This window comes from Glycine max, chromosome 15 (assembly GCF_000004515.6).
Source record: "Glycine max cultivar Williams 82 chromosome 15, Glycine_max_v4.0, whole genome shotgun sequence".
NCBI lineage: Eukaryota > Viridiplantae > Streptophyta > Magnoliopsida > Fabales > Fabaceae > Glycine > Glycine max.
In genome coordinates, this window is record NC_038251.2 from 52931665 (window position 1) to 52948795 (window position 17131).

Sequence of the window (17131 nt, forward strand, 5' to 3'; positions counted from 1 at the left end):
TTCACTGTTTGTAATCTCGTCAAGTGCAAAAGCATTGATTCAAATGAAAAACAAAAATATTGATAGATACCTAAGTTTATGTAGTTGCAATTTTTAATTAAAAATGTAAATAACTATGGCTGAAGAGTTATTTTTTATAATTGCTACAACTAGTTAAGTGTATACGTAGTTATTAAGGATAAAATGAAAAAGAAAAATGTGGAGATCAAGAGTTATTTCTTTTATTTATAGTATAGAACTATAAATTAATGATCCTAATTGATTATCCTCCAGTTTGCCACCTTTGATTTGAATATATGACGTGATCACCGAGCAAAGGTGCCCTATATTTGTACTCCACTCCTCCCATATTAATATTGGGTCTCTCAATTAATTTTTCCTCTAAAAAATATAAAACTATAATCATTCGGTAAAGATTTTTAAACATTTTTTTATGTATTTCCAAATTTTAACGTTAAAATTTTTATACTTACAAATAATCATAAATATAACTTTGAAACAAATATTGTAAACTTCAATTATCTAATGACTACTTCAAAAAGGAATTTTATCTTATCATGACAATTAATTACAAGATAACAGGATTAGATAACAATGGACAAGATTTAATTGAAGATTCTTCGATAACAGTAACTAATAAGATATAGTAAATTGAGAATAAGATTATATTTTGTTGACATAGAGATATAAGATAAGATATTGTAATACAAAAAAATTGTGATAACCGATATTCTTTATCAAGTGAATTTTCAGACCTGTCGCACTTATATAAGGAAATTATTATCACAAGTTGTCTTAATTTACACGATTAAGTTTCTGATGAACAACATGAATGTTATTGTGACTTTTCAGCAGCATACCTTCCTCAAAGAATGAGAATTGTTTTGGATATTCGTGCCCAGCAGATGTGTATCAGTATATGATGGCTGATTCTATAGTTTTACTGTGTTTTTTCTTGTTTCTGTCGTCTTAATTCTGACGTATAAAAATTAAAGTGTTTCATGACCGGTTTTGAATTTTGAATTTAAACTTTATAAGAAAAAATAGACTCATTTGTATAGTCACTGACCATGAACACTTTCTTGTGAATAATATGAATAATGTGACATATTTTTAGGAATGACAAGTAATTCAAGACTTCATCTAGCCTTTGCCTGAGACTCTAGAATCCTAAAATTATATGCACTTGTCATGCTCATGTTCATCTGAAACAGATCCTATGTGTAATTCTGGTTTAAAGTGAGATCAACTAAAGAATGATGACCATTACAAGCGAAGCAAAATTGTCTCGTTCATAACTGATATCAAAACTTTCTTCAGGTACTTTGATAAGTGATAAAAAATTCATAATAGACAATTGGACCCCTTTAGAGCACATGGAGTGGTCTCCAAATTCACATGTACCAGTCCAAATAACTCAATTTGAGAAATGCAGCTAATTACCACATTCTGATGAGGGTGTTTACAGAAATGCAGCCTTTATCATTTGTGTCACAGTTCCATCAGAATCTATTCTATTCTAGTCTCTAGACCACATTCATATAAGTCAATCATGAAACGTTTATTTGGTCTAGACCTCAGGCATGGAAGTATAAAAATTTAAAAGGGATCTGAATTGCAAACCCCTACAACCAAACCTGTGTTTGCTGCAAGAAGAACAAAATCCCTCTTTCTTTTCTTAAAGAACTTGTCCAATGTACCTTCCTCCATTACATACACCTTTTTCTTGAACATATAAATCCTTAGTATCATTTTATCATGACACTGTTCTTCAAAACAAAGGTTATTGCCTCAATTGTTTAAGAGAAAAATATCATTTTCTAGATGTTTCAGATTTTTTAAAGTCATTCTTTGAGGAATGAACATTGTCAATGATGGAAGATACAATCATATACTTTCATCTAAATCATAATGTGTTTATTTGTAGATAATAAGAATTCATTCAAGCAATTGTATCATGAGAAGCCGACTATCAATCATCTTATGGTTATAAAAACAATTAACATGAAATTTCTTACATGTTGTGTCTCTTGTCACGTATATATGTTTATAAGAGTTTTGATATATATATCAAACAAAGTGTCACACATACCTTTTAAAATGTGTCCCATGCAAATATTGCCATAATTATCTCACTTGTTTTTTTCTAATAGGTTTTAACAATGATCTCATCTTCCATGTATAACACTAACCTTCATGTTTAGTTTGCCCCACCAATCTCTATATAAATTGGATGCAATATGGTGTCTTGGCAAATTCCCTTTAGATACAATGAAGTTCTTTGACATGATTTGCACACATCCCACATCAACTAGGGCATTTTACAAAATAACAACTTCCTTCTTTTTGCACACAAGGAAGAAAGGAAATGATTTTGTTTATGTACTCAAGTCTTTGTTTCTGCGGCGTGTAGATTGATTTTATATATAGATCATTTCATGTGTAAAAAGATTTAACCTTTCGAAGAAATATATATGTAGGTGAGAACTTACATTTCACATAATCCTATGTGAGAAGTCACATGTCATGTTTCTTGGTGAAGAATCAGATGACTTTAAGTGAAAAGTCATAATCTTTTGATTCAAAAATAACTCAGAGGAAGTCAAAAAAGTATGTACAAGGCTCTTATTCTCCTTTTTTTTTTTTTTTCAGTTCACCCCAATTTTTATAAAAATAAAATGATAAAAATACTCTTGGGTCTTGAGAATTAAGTTTTGATTATATATATATATATATATATATATATATATATATTGACAAAAGCAACCTCACGGCTGATTTTTGTTTGATTCTTTAATTTTCTAGTTATTTAATTTATTAATGAACCAATAAAAAGTTCTCATAGCCTCCTTTGAATTCGTGTAAATTCGTGCATGGTATTGCCATAACATAAAGCACTGCTCCAATAGAAATCTATGAAAAATTGCGTGGTACTCACCAATATATAGTTTTTTACAACACGTGACACAAGATTTGCATGAGACCAATATGTTTAGGTTGTTCCATGCAAAATTCATAGGTCCTAAGTTACATCCACAAAAAACTATAACGTTCCAACTCTTGTTCCCTCCCTTTAAATGTTGTTCCCTTCTCTTTGAAACCTCTCTTCAGTTTTATTTCATTTCATCATATCGTCGCGACCCTCTTCTTTCCACTCTACTCCTTGCTCTCAAATCTTCATCTTCTGTCTCCTGCTGCAGGGTCATTCATGCCCGAGTGATCAAATCACTGGATTACAGAGATGGGTTTATTGGTGATCAATTGGTTTCGTGTTACCTTAACATGGGGTCCACCCCAGATGCACAGAAGCTGTTTGATGAAATGCCCCACAAGGATTCTATCTCTTGGAACTCATTGGTTTCTGGGTTTTCAAGAATAGGAGACCTTGGTAATTGTTTGAGGGTGTTTTATACAATGAGGTATGAAATGGCATTTGAATGGAATGAGCTTACACTCTTATCTGTTATCTCGGCTTGTGCCTTTGCGAAAGCCCGGGATGAGGGCTGGTGTCTTCATTGTTGTGCAGTGAAATTGGGTATGGAGTTGGAGGTTAAGGTTGTTAATGCTTTTATTAACATGTATGGGAAGTTTGGCTGTGTTGACTCTGCTTTCAAGCTGTTCTGGGCACTGCCAGAGCAGAATATGGTGTCGTGGAATTCAATGTTGGCTGTTTGGACACAAAATGGAATCCCTAATGAAGCCGTTAATTATTTTAATATGATGAGAGTCAATGGACTTTTTCCCGATGAAGCCACCATTCTGAGCTTGCTTCAAGCCTGTGAAAAATTGCCTTTAGGAAGATTGGTAGAGGCCATACATGGAGTGATCTTCACCTGTGGTCTTAATGAAAATATAACGATTGCAACCACCCTTTTGAACTTGTATTCAAAGTTAGGGAGATTGAATGTGTCTCATAAGGTCTTTGCAGAGATAAGCAAGCCTGATAAAGTGGCATTGACTGCCATGCTTGCAGGGTATGCCATGCATGGGCATGGGAAAGAAGCAATAGAGTTCTTTAAATGGACTGTAAGGGAAGGTATGAAGCCTGATCATGTTACATTTACTCATTTGTTAAGTGCTTGTAGCCATTCAGGGCTTGTCATGGATGGAAAGTACTACTTTCAAATCATGTCTGATTTTTACAGAGTTCAACCCCAATTGGATCACTATTCATGTATGGTTGATCTTCTTGGCCGCTGTGGTATGCTCAATGATGCTTATCGTCTGATAAAGAGCATGCCATTAGAGCCAAATTCTGGAGTTTGGGGTGCCCTTCTTGGTGCTTGTAGGGTTTATCGTAACATCAATCTTGGGAAGGAAGCTGCAGAGAATTTGATTGCACTAAATCCTTCAGACCCTAGAAATTATATCATGCTTTCCAACATATATTCTGCTGCAGGTCTGTGGAGTGATGCATCAAAAGTGAGAGCTTTAATGAAGACTAAAGTTTTTATTAGAAACGCTGGATGCAGTTTTATTGAGCATGGGAATAAAATCCATCGTTTTGTGGTAGATGATTATTCTCACCCTGATTCAGACAAAATACACAGGAAGCTGGAAGAGATTATGAGAAAAATTAAAGAGGTTGGTTTCGTGTCTGAAACTGAATCCATTCTCCATGATGTTGATGAAGAGGTGAAAACAGATATGATTAACAAGCACAGTGAGAAGATAGCACTTGCATTTGGACTTTTGGTTAGTAATGCTGATATGCCATTAGTTATAATAAAAAATCTCAGAATATGCCTGGATTGCCACAACACCGCAAAATTTGTCTCACTGATAGAGAAGCGTACAATCATTATCCGAGATTCAAAGCGATTTCACCACTTTTCAGATGGATTATGCTCTTGTGCTGATTATTGGTAGTGATCTCTGAAGGAGTTTGGTGTTGCAGGAATGATACTGTCATTGACCATAACTTATACAAACACGTAGTAATAAACTTGATTCTATATCATGAGCATAATTCATTCTGTATATTCATATTCAGTTCTTCCTTCTAACCTAAATGTGCTCCCATTTTGTAAGTTGCTTACCCAATACTACATGAGAAACCAACTTGAAAGCTTTTAAATCAAATTCATTTTCTATTTGGTAAATTATAAATTAAAAACACTACGATTAATCATCACGTTCCCTTAGTTTTTCTTTTCTTTTCTCTATGACTGTTTTATGACCTTTTTATACGTTGTTATAATTTCAAATCTTTATTGAAGTTTCACATCTTTCAGAGAAAGTCATGGAAAAGGAAGTGATAAAATCTCAACTTTGTAATGAGTTATCCTTTGTAGACTATTTATGAGAAACAAACTTTGCCAAGGATATGACATTTCTTTGTCTGGAAAATGGCATACAAAAATCAATTTTCTTCCCTATTTATAAAGATTTATGATATTTTCCGGAGAGTTTCATGGTTTTCAGTCTTCGAAGACCATTGATTCTGGCGGAATTGTGAAGAATTAATGCATGTGCAGAGGTATTTCATTTTTTTTTAGTTGTGTGTTTCTATTTCCTCTTCTTTTTCTCTCCTTTCATCTACACATTCTCTCTTTATTCCCAGGAAATAAAAGGCTTGTGGTGGAAAAATGCAAAGCAGATGGAATAGTTCTAAATTCTAAATAGTGTAAATGACGAAAGATAAATTTCTTTTGACTATTTTGAGAAGTTGTAGTAGTTAATGTTAAATTTAATGAAATACATTGTTGTTGAGTTTGAGATACACATTACATTAGAGAAGTGTTGAGTTACTTTACTCAGCCACACATTGTATATATTTATATAAAACAGAAAGAGTACAATAAGAAAGAAGAAACGACACGTTCAGAATAGGGAACCTGCTCCTAGTTAGGCTTTTTAGAATACACACTAAAAACAGTCTTTTCTAAACCTTTCAAGACTATTCTTACAAAGATACAACTAGCTTATATTGTAACAAATGTAACCACAAACAGCTATAAAGCTTGAAGTTAATATGTAAAAAAAAATAGTTTAGAGAAGTGGAGAAACCAGTTTATACAACACCGTAGTGGCTAGAGTAAATTGAAAATTGATGATGTGTGAACTTCAGATATATTTTTTAAAATAGTAAGCTATATTCCCCATAAGGATAGGATTACTTACGAGTTTTGATAAGAAGCCTATTCGGTATTTGCTTGATCATCTGCCCACCTTCCCCAACTGGGGAATTAAAATGTGTGCATGCAGGATGTACCATCACTATTATGTATGAGACATTATTTGTAGCATAGTGCATATCTGGAACCTTTATACTTGCCTTTGTTTATGCTAATAGTATACTGCTGATATACCTTTATCTGTTATCTGGTCTTACTAAATATTTAAAATTACAAGCCACATTTATACGCAGTTCCAAACAAAACGGGAAGATGTCTGATGCTGTTTAGCCTACTGGACCTATCTTGTTAAAGCCTTGAGAACAATATTTTAAGTATCCTCATATTTTTGTACATCAAAAGTTATCTATGCTGGATGTACCATAAAAAAATTCTCTCTTGTGAGATTTTCATATGACAAGAACATGTGAAGAGATAAAAGCAGACACCATGTCAAAATTTATGGGACCTTATTTAAGTTTCTTGTATTTATCTTTTTCTTCAGTCTTCGCATGACCTTGTCATGTAAAAATGTCACATGAGAGGATTCATTTCCCTTTGTTATGCAGGTAATTGTTCTGTCTCGTTCTTGACAAACGAGCAATACTAAGCAGAAAAAAATTGACAGATGATGGTAGTTGGATATGTTAGAGTGGAGGGAGCCACTCACTTGCTTTGAATTGATAACAATGTCAACTCATTATGGCAAAAGAATTCTGGTTAATAATTGTTTTCCTCAGTAATTTTGCAGAATGCCAGTGCAGCAGTTGAACCACAAGCAGAAAGTACTCACAATCATCTTCAGTTTAGAACTCTGGAGGGCCAACAAACAGAATATCCATGTTAGTATGTTACAATTATTACAGCGTGATGAAAATTGGCAATGGTTAGTTAATGGTTCGTATCTAAAATGGAACGGACTCTGAGCTGTGGCCTTATGGCTACAAATATGAAGTTTGACTCAAAATACTGCTGTTTTTGGCTCTTTATTCCAAAGCATTCTCTTCCTTTCTTTCAATTTTTCCATTTGTATGAACTAGTAAAACATGAAAATGTTAGGATTGGTAGTCAAATTTGTACAGTAATTTACATCCTCCTTTACTTGGTCCTTGTAGGCCTCTTATTAGCAGTTAAGAATAGATAATTTGACTGTGCTATACAAGCAGATAACCAGAAGTATTGATGAAAAAAAATCAAATTTTTGGGACCTATGAATTTTGCATGGAACAACCTAAACATATTGGTCTCATGCAAATCTTGTATCACGTGTTGTAAAAAACTATATATCGGTGAGTACCACGCAATTTTTCATAGATTTCTATTGGAGCAGTGCTTTATGTTATGGTAATACCATGCAAGAATTTACACGAATTCAAAGGAGGCTATGAGAACTTTTTATTGGTTCATTAATAAATTAAAGAACTAGAAAAATTAAAGAATCAAACAAAAATCAGCCGTGAGGTTGCTTTTGTCAAAATATACAATCAAAACTTAATTCTCAAGACGCAAGAGTATTTTGTCATTTTATTTTTATAGAAGTTGGGGTGAACTTAAAAAAAAAAGGAGAGAATGTGAGCCTTGTACATACTTCTTGTGAGTTATTTTCACACATGAAATGGTCTATAAATAAAATCAATCTACACGCATAAACAAAAACCAGAGTACACAAACAAAATCATTTCCTTTATTCCGTGTGTGCAAAGAGAAGGAAGCTGTTATTTTGTAAAACGCTTCAGTTGATAACATCTGCTGGGCACGAATATCCAAAGCAATTCTCATTCTTTGAAGAAGGTATGCTGCTGAAAAGTCACAATAACATTCATGTTGTTCATCAGAAACTTAATCGTGTAAATTAAGACAGCTTGTGAGGATGAGTAGCCTCACAGCTTTTAGAGATCAGATCCAAGGCAATGTTATGGAGTCAGATTCTCATATCAATTTGTGTAGCAAATGGACTAAGCTAGATAGAACCATAATAATTTCCTTATATAGGTGCGACAGGTCTGAAAATTCACTTGATAAAGAATATCAGTTATAAGAAAAATTTTGTATTACAATATCTTATCTTATATCTCTATGTCAATAAAATATAATCTTATTCTCAATTTACTATATCTTATTAGTTACTGTACTGTTATCGAAAAATCTTCAATTAAATCTTGTCCATTGTTATCTAATCCTGTTATCTTGTAATTAATTGTCATGATAAGATAAAATTCCTTTTTGGAAGGAGTCATTAGATAATTGAAGTTTACAATATTTGTTTTAAAGTTATATTTATGATTATTTGTAAGTATAAAAATCTTAACGTTAAAATTTGAAAATATAAAAAAAATGTTTAAAAATCTTTACCGAATGATTATAGTTTTATATTTTTTAGAGGAAAAATTAATTGAGAGACCCAATATTAATATGGGAGGAGTGGAGTACAAATATAGGGCACCTTTACTCGGTGATCACGTCATATATTCAAATTAAAGGTGGCAAACTGGAGGATAATCAATTAGGATCATTAATTTATAGTTCTATACTATAAATAAAAGAAATAACTCTTGATCTCCACATTTTTCTTTTTCATTTTATCCTTAATAACTACGTATATACACTTAACTGGCTGTAGCAATTATAAAAAATAACTCTTCAGCCATAGTTATTTACATTTTTAATCCTTTTTAATTAAAAATTGCAACTACATAAACTTAGGTATCTATCAATATTTTTGTTTTTCATTTGAATCAATGCTTTTCCACTTGACGAGATTGCAAACAGTGAAAATCTTTTTTTCATGTAAAGGTATTTATTTATTTTATCGATGAGAAATTTTTATCGAAAAATTTGACGGTAAATCTTCTTTTTTAATCATATTTTTCTTATATATAAGAATCAAACTCAAGATCTTTGTCAAGAGATTGAAGCTCAGTTCTAAACGAAATGTGTTGGTTTAATTTATTTTTTTTGTATTTAAATCATTTAGAAAACTTACATGTTTTGCTTTTAACTATAAAAAATTATTTAGTAATTAATTTTTATACCAATTCTATAAATAAAAATTATTTTATGTAATTTATACAAATTATGTAGGTTTATTTTAATATATAAATTATACAATTTTTTATTCTAATTATATAATTAATAAAATTTTAGTATCCAATTTTTTAAACTATTTAAAAGGTGGACCAAAATTATATTTTTGCCTTTGTATTAACAATTTATATAAATAATTTACATATTAATTTATAAATAATTTACGTATTAATTAATTTATGAAATTTAATTTTAAATTGGTACATCTAACAGAGTAATTTATGGATTGATTGTGATTCCTATGTTGTTATCCAAGCCTTTAAGAGTCCCTGCATTGTTACTTGGAATTTGCCAATGGGCGTTAGCGCAAGCACTGCTAGGATTTTTTTTGTTTAAATATTTTAAAATATATTACTTGTAACAAAGTTAATTGTCTCACTTTTACATGTGTAAGGATTAGATTAAAATTTTATTCTTTTAAAAATTAAATTATCATTATTTTACATATTTAAAGATCAAAATAATTATTTATCTTTTAATTTTTTATTTTTTTTTTATTTTTATATAATGTCTAAGTAATGACTAATTCATATGAGGATTCCCGTCAAACAACCCATACTGAGATTAGGGGTTCACACTTATGACTTGATATTTTTTCTGAATTGTTTAATTCTTTTCTTATCCTTCTTACGTTCCTACACAAAATCTTTCAAATAAGTTTGCTTGGAAGCTCAAAATTTCTAGAGAATGATTTAGTCATATGTACATATTGGCTCGCAGATTACTTTTCCAGTTAATAGCTGGATTTTATTTCACACCTGATTTTTTTTTCTTTTTGTTTTTTGATAGTATATGGCGTCATTTTCTTTGGGAAATTTCACTGAAAGCTCAAATAAAACTAACATTGACTCCATTGCTTTTGGGACATTATAAATTTCATTTCGGTGACTATGAATCAGGGCATGCATGTATATTATTTTGATTTGAGGCTTTCAGTTTCTGCTTTAAGAGATGGCTCGGACTAGTCTTTCTTCTATATCAATACCTTTTCTTATTTTGCTGATATTTGCCTTTACTTTCTTTGCACAGCTTGCTCCAGTTAGTGCAGGTTTGTGATCTATCTCATTCAAATATGTACAAAAGCATGTGTGTAGAATTGTAGAATCACAATCACTATTCGAAGTTCCACTACCTTATATTTATTATTTGGTTTAGTCCATGTAGGGGTTTAATATGTAATTTTTTTATATCTTTTTTTTATCAATAAATATTAATAATTAATATATTATGTTAGTTTTTTTTGAAAGCTTAAGACTTTAGGCATGACAATCAAACTTGTACTCATGGGTATCCGTTCTAATTTTGATAGAGAATATCCAAGTTGATCAGGTGCGAGTTTAGGAATTATTTGACCTTTTTAATTGGGGTTGGAAACAGGGATGTCATTACCTGTTCCATACTCATTTTCGTACCCATCCACTGATGAAGTTATTAAAATTTTATTAATTACTTGTTAATTTTTTTTATAATTTTTACATAATTTAATATTTTTTTTCTTTATGCTTTTTGTAGATAAATGTGATGCAAGTACAAGTAGTTAAAAATAAATGTGTAACAATCATTTTTATAATTAGATTTTTAATATAATTAAAAAAAACTTTTGTACAAATCTAAACCGGGAACAAACGAGGAAGGAAATACCCAATACCGAACGAGTAGGGAGATGGGATAACAAATTTTAACTATATATTAGGGATGGACACGAATATAGGTTGGGAAGCCATGATCGGAAACGAGAGAGGCAATACCCGTCCCGATCCCCGCCGTTGCCACATCTATATGACTCCCAGCATATAAAAGTTAAACACTGATGAATGTAGAAACATGTACATCATGAACAGGTAACATTTAACATCTTGTTATTTTAAATTGCAGATCCGAGAATGAGAAAATTGGGTCCCGGGCCAAGTCCACCTCCTCCACCAGGGCGTAACCATGGACTTTCACCTTTTTTTCCAAATGCTCCTCCTCCTCCACTCATTTAAACTAATTTTTAACTGTCAGGTATAGACAGTTATGTGTGTGTTTGGATTCTCCTTAATTTCTGATCCACGTTTCAACCAAGATTTTACGTATAAATCGCACTGTATCCCAAGTGTAGTACTTATGTACAATTCGATTCCGAGAAAATTAAAAGGCTTTTTATTTATTATTTTACTTTTCTGTACATTAATAAGTCTAACATCTCACACTATACATTAGTAATATGATTAATTAATTCAATATATACTGACATAATTAGTATCGAATAAGATAGTCAAATAGTTAAGAAAATGGGGACAAAAATAGATTAAAGTTATATGATAATTAAATAGTTAAGGAAATGTATAAAAAGATAACCCGCTTCAGCATTTAATTTTATTGGTCTTATCATTTCACATAAATTTAAATACTTTACACAAAAATTCACTCTAATATTAAGAATGTTAAAATGAGTGATTAATTTTATTTTTGTAGGTCGTATAATACTTAAAAAATATATTATTTATACAATAAATGTTTTAGACAATAGTTTTTTTTTATGTCATCTATTTAAATGGAAAAAAATTAAACAACATTACATAAAATTAAATAATTCATGTAAGTACTCAACTATTGATGCTCTTATAGAACATCCAACAATGTCTTATTATTACTTTATTTTGGTAGAATTATAAATTGACAATCGTTGTTTATTCTTATTTCTAAGGCGATTGATGTTCTTCAGAGTCAAATAAAAAAGTTGTTGCATTATTCCGTGATGGACTATTTGCAAATAAAAAAGTTGTTGTGCGATGAGTTGATATTGCGAGTGTTAGTGTATGCTGGGCCATGAAGAAGGGTGGGACATTTTTGTCCATTGAGCTTTCTATGGGATGTGCAGGAAGCAAAATAAAGAGGTGCAGGAAGCAATTACCAATAATTGATTGAGATTTTGTATACAGAAGCCACATTTGTAATAACCCAAATTATTCACTCCTCTATGACTCACTAGAGCTTTGAGAGCGTTTTTTTTTTTTTTTTACAATTTCTCTTCATTTCTTATCTTTTTAAACTCTTTTGTAGTATCTTAAATTTTAATTTAAACTTCATTATATTTTTAAAAATATAAATAATTAAGAATACATTATATTATAATTAAATAAATAATTATATCATTTTATGTCACTATACATTTATCATACAATTTATCAAATACTTTCAATTTAATCAATTAACTTATAAGTTTTTAGTTTTTCAACTCACTTATCAGCTCTAAACAAGTTAGTTTTATCAAATACACTCCTAATTTATTTTTTAAAGAATTCAATGGCTTGATTCATTTAAATTTTTTTATCAAAAAATAACATATTAAAATTTTATTTTGAATCAAAATCACTCCATATTTACATAGAGTTTTAGTTAATCAACCAAGTTGTTGGTCCAAGTAGAGTTATTAGTCTTCTTAAGCAATGTCTCATAATGACATATATATATATATATATATAATTAAAAGAAGAAATTCTACTAAAAATAATTAGATAATTTTTTTTACCAAAGCTTAATTATTAACAAAAATAATAAATGCTCAACATTGATATTACAGTGACAAAAAAGTGTTTTTTTTTAATTAACTTTTGTTTGTTTTTGAAATTTTGGAAAGAGATTAAGCACATTTCTAATCCCGTAAAATAACACTTTTCTAATTTAATTTATTGTGATTAAATTAATTTATTCACTTGTTAACATAAAATCCTTCCATTATATCAGCCTATTATATTTATCTATTTACCTATTTATATTGTTTTATCATAAGTAAATTATAAAGATGATCAGTTAAATTCGAAAATGAAAATAATTAAGAGAAAAAAATTATGTATGATAAATTTGTTAACTTTTAAAATAATTATCTTAAAGCAATTTAAATAATGATTTATAATTATCTTAAAACATTAAACTTAATGAATAATTGTTAATCCTCCAACCATATTCTCCTACAAATTCCCCTACTATCTTTTATACTAAGTTTTAAATATATTTTATACTTCCATCATAATAAATGTTTTTACTTTTCATTTAATACTTATCATAAAAAATAATAAGACAATTTATAAGAAAATATAATCGAAAGATTAAGAATTAAAAAAATCATCGCAAAATTTAGCGCATGTAACGATTGAAGAACTCAAAATTAGGGAAAAGTTTACCAAGCTCTATAATAATAATACCGTAAGCAAAGCAAGGGAAGCATGCGTTTGCTCCCATTGAAGTGGCACATCCAATCACTACTGATTCCCACTTCCATCCATCTTCGCTTTCAAATTTTCCCGAAGCTGCAAGTTCCGTGATTGCATGTGGGATGTAGAAACCTTTTTTCTTTATTTCTCCACCGTCCTTTCTTTCTGAAAACTACATCCTCTTCCCACTTATGTTGTCCGCCTCTGTCATGTTTGTACCAACATCAATGCTGTCCTTCTTCATGGTATAACATTTATTGAATTTGCTACGGCTCATTTTCGCAACAATCATTTACTTATTTACAGAGTCTACCGTGCGAAAGTGAAACTACTTTCACACCGTAAGTTAATGAATTAAATGATTTTTTAATTTGGTGATGATTAATCTAAGTTGTACATTTGGTTTTTAAAAATATCAAGGGACATGATATGGTCACGGCTACCGGTTTGGTCAAGTCTCCTAGCCAAATTATTATCATCATGAAGGCGACAAAGGCCATGCTGGAGAGGAGCACTCGTAGCGAGACGAAGGGGCTCTTGTGAATGTGGCTGTTGACGTCGACGGCGGCGAGTGCAATGGCAAGGGCAAGGAGGATCCATGCATCAACATCGTTGAACGCTGCGACGGCCATGGCAGTGTCGCCGACGCGAGGAGTGAGGAGCTTGAGCTCGGTTAGGATGCATGCTAGGACGGGGAAGGGTATGATGGAAATCGTGACTCCCATGAAGATGAGGAACCGCGAGAAACCAAATTCGTTGATTCCGGCAACGGTCTTGCGAAGGATTAGGGCAAGGCCGATGCCGAAGATGTAAGGGAGGGACATTTTGCCGACAGCAGGGCTCAAAGCTCTTTTTCCGCTCCGGCGAATCGTGACCAAGTCGAGCTCGAGAATAGAAGAAGAAGAGAAGACATATGCTTGCCATTGATTCCAGCAACAATGTGCTCTGCGGTTCTAAAAAAAATAAAGCAGGTAACAAACCGGTAGCCGTGACCGTATCCTGACCCTTGATTTTTTTTAAAAACCAAACGTACGGCTCAGATTAATCATCACCAAATTAAAAAATTATTTAATTCACTAATGTACACTTTCGCACTGTAGACTTTGTCTTACTTATTGGGATTGACTTTTTTTCATTAGAAAAAGATTATTATAGTATTTTTGTTTTCTTCTTTATTTTGTGTATAAAGGCAATATAATGTTGTCCATGATTATTGAATGATGCTCAAGGACAAAGTGTTGAATGACTTGAGACGTGTGTTAGACACACCGGTCGAAAGGATTTATCTGCATAGAGCACAAATCCCTTAAGATATAACAGGTCATTTTCATAAGACAAGGAACAGAAACCAACAAGCAAAAATATAAAAAGAAAGAGAGCCCAAAGAGAGGAGAGAAAAGAGTTTTTGGTGTGTCGAAAGCTAATGCAAGGGGGAGGTATTTATAGGACTGGAATGAGTAAGAAAACGGTAAAGGAATCAAGAAATTAAATTACCATTAAAATGTTTTTAACTGTAAAGCAGTCACAAACTAAAAAATGATTAGTATAGATAAACGAAAAGCGTGGCATTTTTGAAATTAGGTCATACTAAAATCTGGGGCATTAAAATTGCCATATAAAATATTCCAACAATCCCTTTTACTCGTGTGCAAGGGGGGAACCAGACGATTTGCACTACATCGAACCAACATGGTCCGATCTCATGCACACAAGATTCATGCCTCTTGTTAGCTAGTTTAGACTTTCTCATCACATGTTGATATATATACTTTGTAGGAAAGGCTAAACTATACAATGTGGGACATGAAACCTTTTGAAATACCTCACAAAACCACAACAATCCCCCACATATTTCAAAATGTTTTTTTAAAAAGATTTTTAAAAGGAAAAGAATAGAAGAAATAAAGTTTTTGGGTTTTCATTAAGGATATAATGTGTCAGACCTAGTGTTGCAAGCTATATGAACCAGTCCTAGACTAGTAGGACTTAATACATAGTGTAGTTGGTGTAGCAAGTTATATGAACCAAAAATGTTTTATGTGTGTTAGCGGTCTACCAATCACATTACACCTCCACAATTCTTGTCGTTATTGTTGTTTTGCGCTAATAAGTCATGCACACGCCTAGTATTCATGAGTGCTCTAGAGTTTTTGTCACAATCTCATGCAAGCAACCCCACTTGACACTTATATAGTTGATTTCATCAAGTGTATATTGCAGATCATACACCACCCATAAAGGATATGAAAGTCATTAAAAGCTTCAAGGTTAGCCTCTCTCTAATACAATATCTAGCACTTTTCACACCATAGGAGTGGACTAAAATTAATTTAACTTTAGCCTTAGCAAAACTAACAAGTGACTTGTTCTTACCCATATGAACCTTCTTCATGGGATCTGCAATTACAAAGGTTGGGTTACCATCACTTGTTTGTTTCAAGTGGTCTAAGTCTCATTCCCCTCAATGTTTTCTATATCAATTTCTTCCCTAGGGGTTTCATCCAAGGATCTGCCAAATTTCCTTCTAACTTCACATAGTCAATGGAAATTGCTCCATCCTATAGCATCTGTTTTACCACATTATGTCTCAATTGTTTATGTCTATTTTTTCCATTAAAGGTTTTGTTTTTCACTATGGCTATCGCTAATTGGTTATAATTATGCATTGACACTAATGGGGTTGTTTCATTCTCAACGAAATTAAGGCTAAGAAGTTTTTCAAACACTCAACCCCATTACCAGCCAACTCCAAAGCTACGAACTCCAATTCCATAGTTAATCTTGCAATGATAGCTTGTTTGGCTAATCTCCGTGCACCGCACCACCACCAAGTGTAAACACATAACCACTAGTGAATTTTATCTCATATGAATCAGAGATCCAATTAGCATCACTGTACCATTCTAATAAAGCGAGAAATCCACTATACTTAATACCATATTCCATGGTACTTCTCAAGTATCTCATGAGTCTCACAAGAGCTTCCTGATGGTCTTGATTAGGACTATGATTATATCGACTCAGTCTGCTTATTGCATATGCAAAGTCTGGTCTAGAAAAGTTCATTAGATGCATAAGACTCCCAATAATTTAGGCATACTGAGTTTGATCAACAATGTTTCCTGTGTTTTTCTTCAACTGTGAGTTAGCATCATAAGGGGTATTCACTAGGTTAAGGTCATAGTAACCAAACTTATTAAGAAGTTTCTCAACGTATTGAGTGTCTTTGGAATAGGAGAATAATATCACCATTCCTTACAATTATGAAAGTTTTAGTCCTAAGGACTATATCAGTACAAGTACTAAAGATCAACATATCATCCACATATAAACAGATAATCACATAATCAATATTTTCATATTTTGTGTAGACACATTTATCAGCTTCACTATATAAAAAGTTATACTCAAGCAAACCAGGGTCATATTTATCTTGCCACTATTTTGGTGCTTGTTTTAGTCCATACAGGGATTTTAAGAGTTTTCACACTTTGTCCTCTTGACCAGGTATAACATAGTCTTTAGGTTGAGTCATATAGATCTCTTTCTCCAGATCATCATTTAAAAATGGAACTATTTTTTATTAACCTTGACCATGGCATTTTTTTTTTGGCTTACATCGGCTAAGGTTATTTTTGGTTAACCTTGACCATGACATTTTTTATCGACCTTCAATTAGGGTTAATTTTGGTTAACCTCTGCTAGGACTATTTTTGGTCGACTTGATAAGGTATT

General features: G+C 31.8%; 2 protein-coding genes and 1 long non-coding RNA gene across 3 annotated transcripts; 2 read left to right on the forward strand and 1 right to left on the reverse strand.

Moving 5' to 3' along the window:
- Positions 1 to 2869: 2869 nt before the first annotated feature.
- Positions 2870 to 5006, forward strand: LOC100786395 (pentatricopeptide repeat-containing protein At5g40410, mitochondrial). Its single transcript, XM_003545921.5, has one exon. It carries the CDS (start codon positions 2989 to 2991, stop codon positions 4867 to 4869), a length of 1881 nt encoding a protein of 626 aa, XP_003545969.1. The 5' UTR covers positions 2870 to 2988; the 3' UTR covers positions 4870 to 5006.
- A 4550-nt stretch (positions 5007 to 9556) lies between these two features.
- LOC102664158 (uncharacterized) lies at positions 9557 to 12186 on the forward strand. The gene is made up of 3 exons (XR_418607.3): positions 9557 to 10248; positions 11076 to 11204; positions 11890 to 12186. It is a non-coding gene; the product is annotated as an uncharacterized lncRNA (long non-coding RNA).
- Positions 12187 to 13444: 1258 nt separating this feature from the next.
- Positions 13445 to 16169, reverse strand: LOC102670539 (cation/H(+) antiporter 20-like). Its single transcript, XM_006598593.1, has 4 exons — positions 16136 to 16169; positions 15753 to 15793; positions 13840 to 14349; positions 13445 to 13492 (listed from the first exon to the last, which is right to left on the reverse strand). The coding sequence occupies exons 1-4, from the start codon at positions 16167 to 16169 to the stop codon at positions 13445 to 13447; spliced, it is 633 nt and encodes a 210-aa protein (XP_006598656.1).
- Between the last annotated feature and the right edge of the window lie 962 nt (positions 16170 to 17131).

Excerpts from the sequence above, each read along its gene's own strand:
- LOC100786395 (XM_003545921.5), top strand. The coding sequence starts at position 2,989 with ATGTTTAGGTTGTTCCATGCAAAATTCATAGGTCCTAAGTTACATCCA.
- LOC102670539 (XM_006598593.1), bottom strand. The coding sequence starts at position 16,169 with ATGGAATTGGAGTTCGTAGCTTTGGAGTTGGCTG. Across the intron at positions 14,350-15,752 it reads TGGGTAAGAACAAGTCACTT|AACCGCAGAGCACATTGTTG; the intron begins GTTAGTTTTGCT and ends TATTTTTTTTAG. Across the intron at positions 13,493-13,839 it reads TAGGAGACTTGACCAAACCG|CTTCGGGAAAATTTGAAAGC; the intron begins GTAGCCGTGACC and ends CGGAACTTGCAG.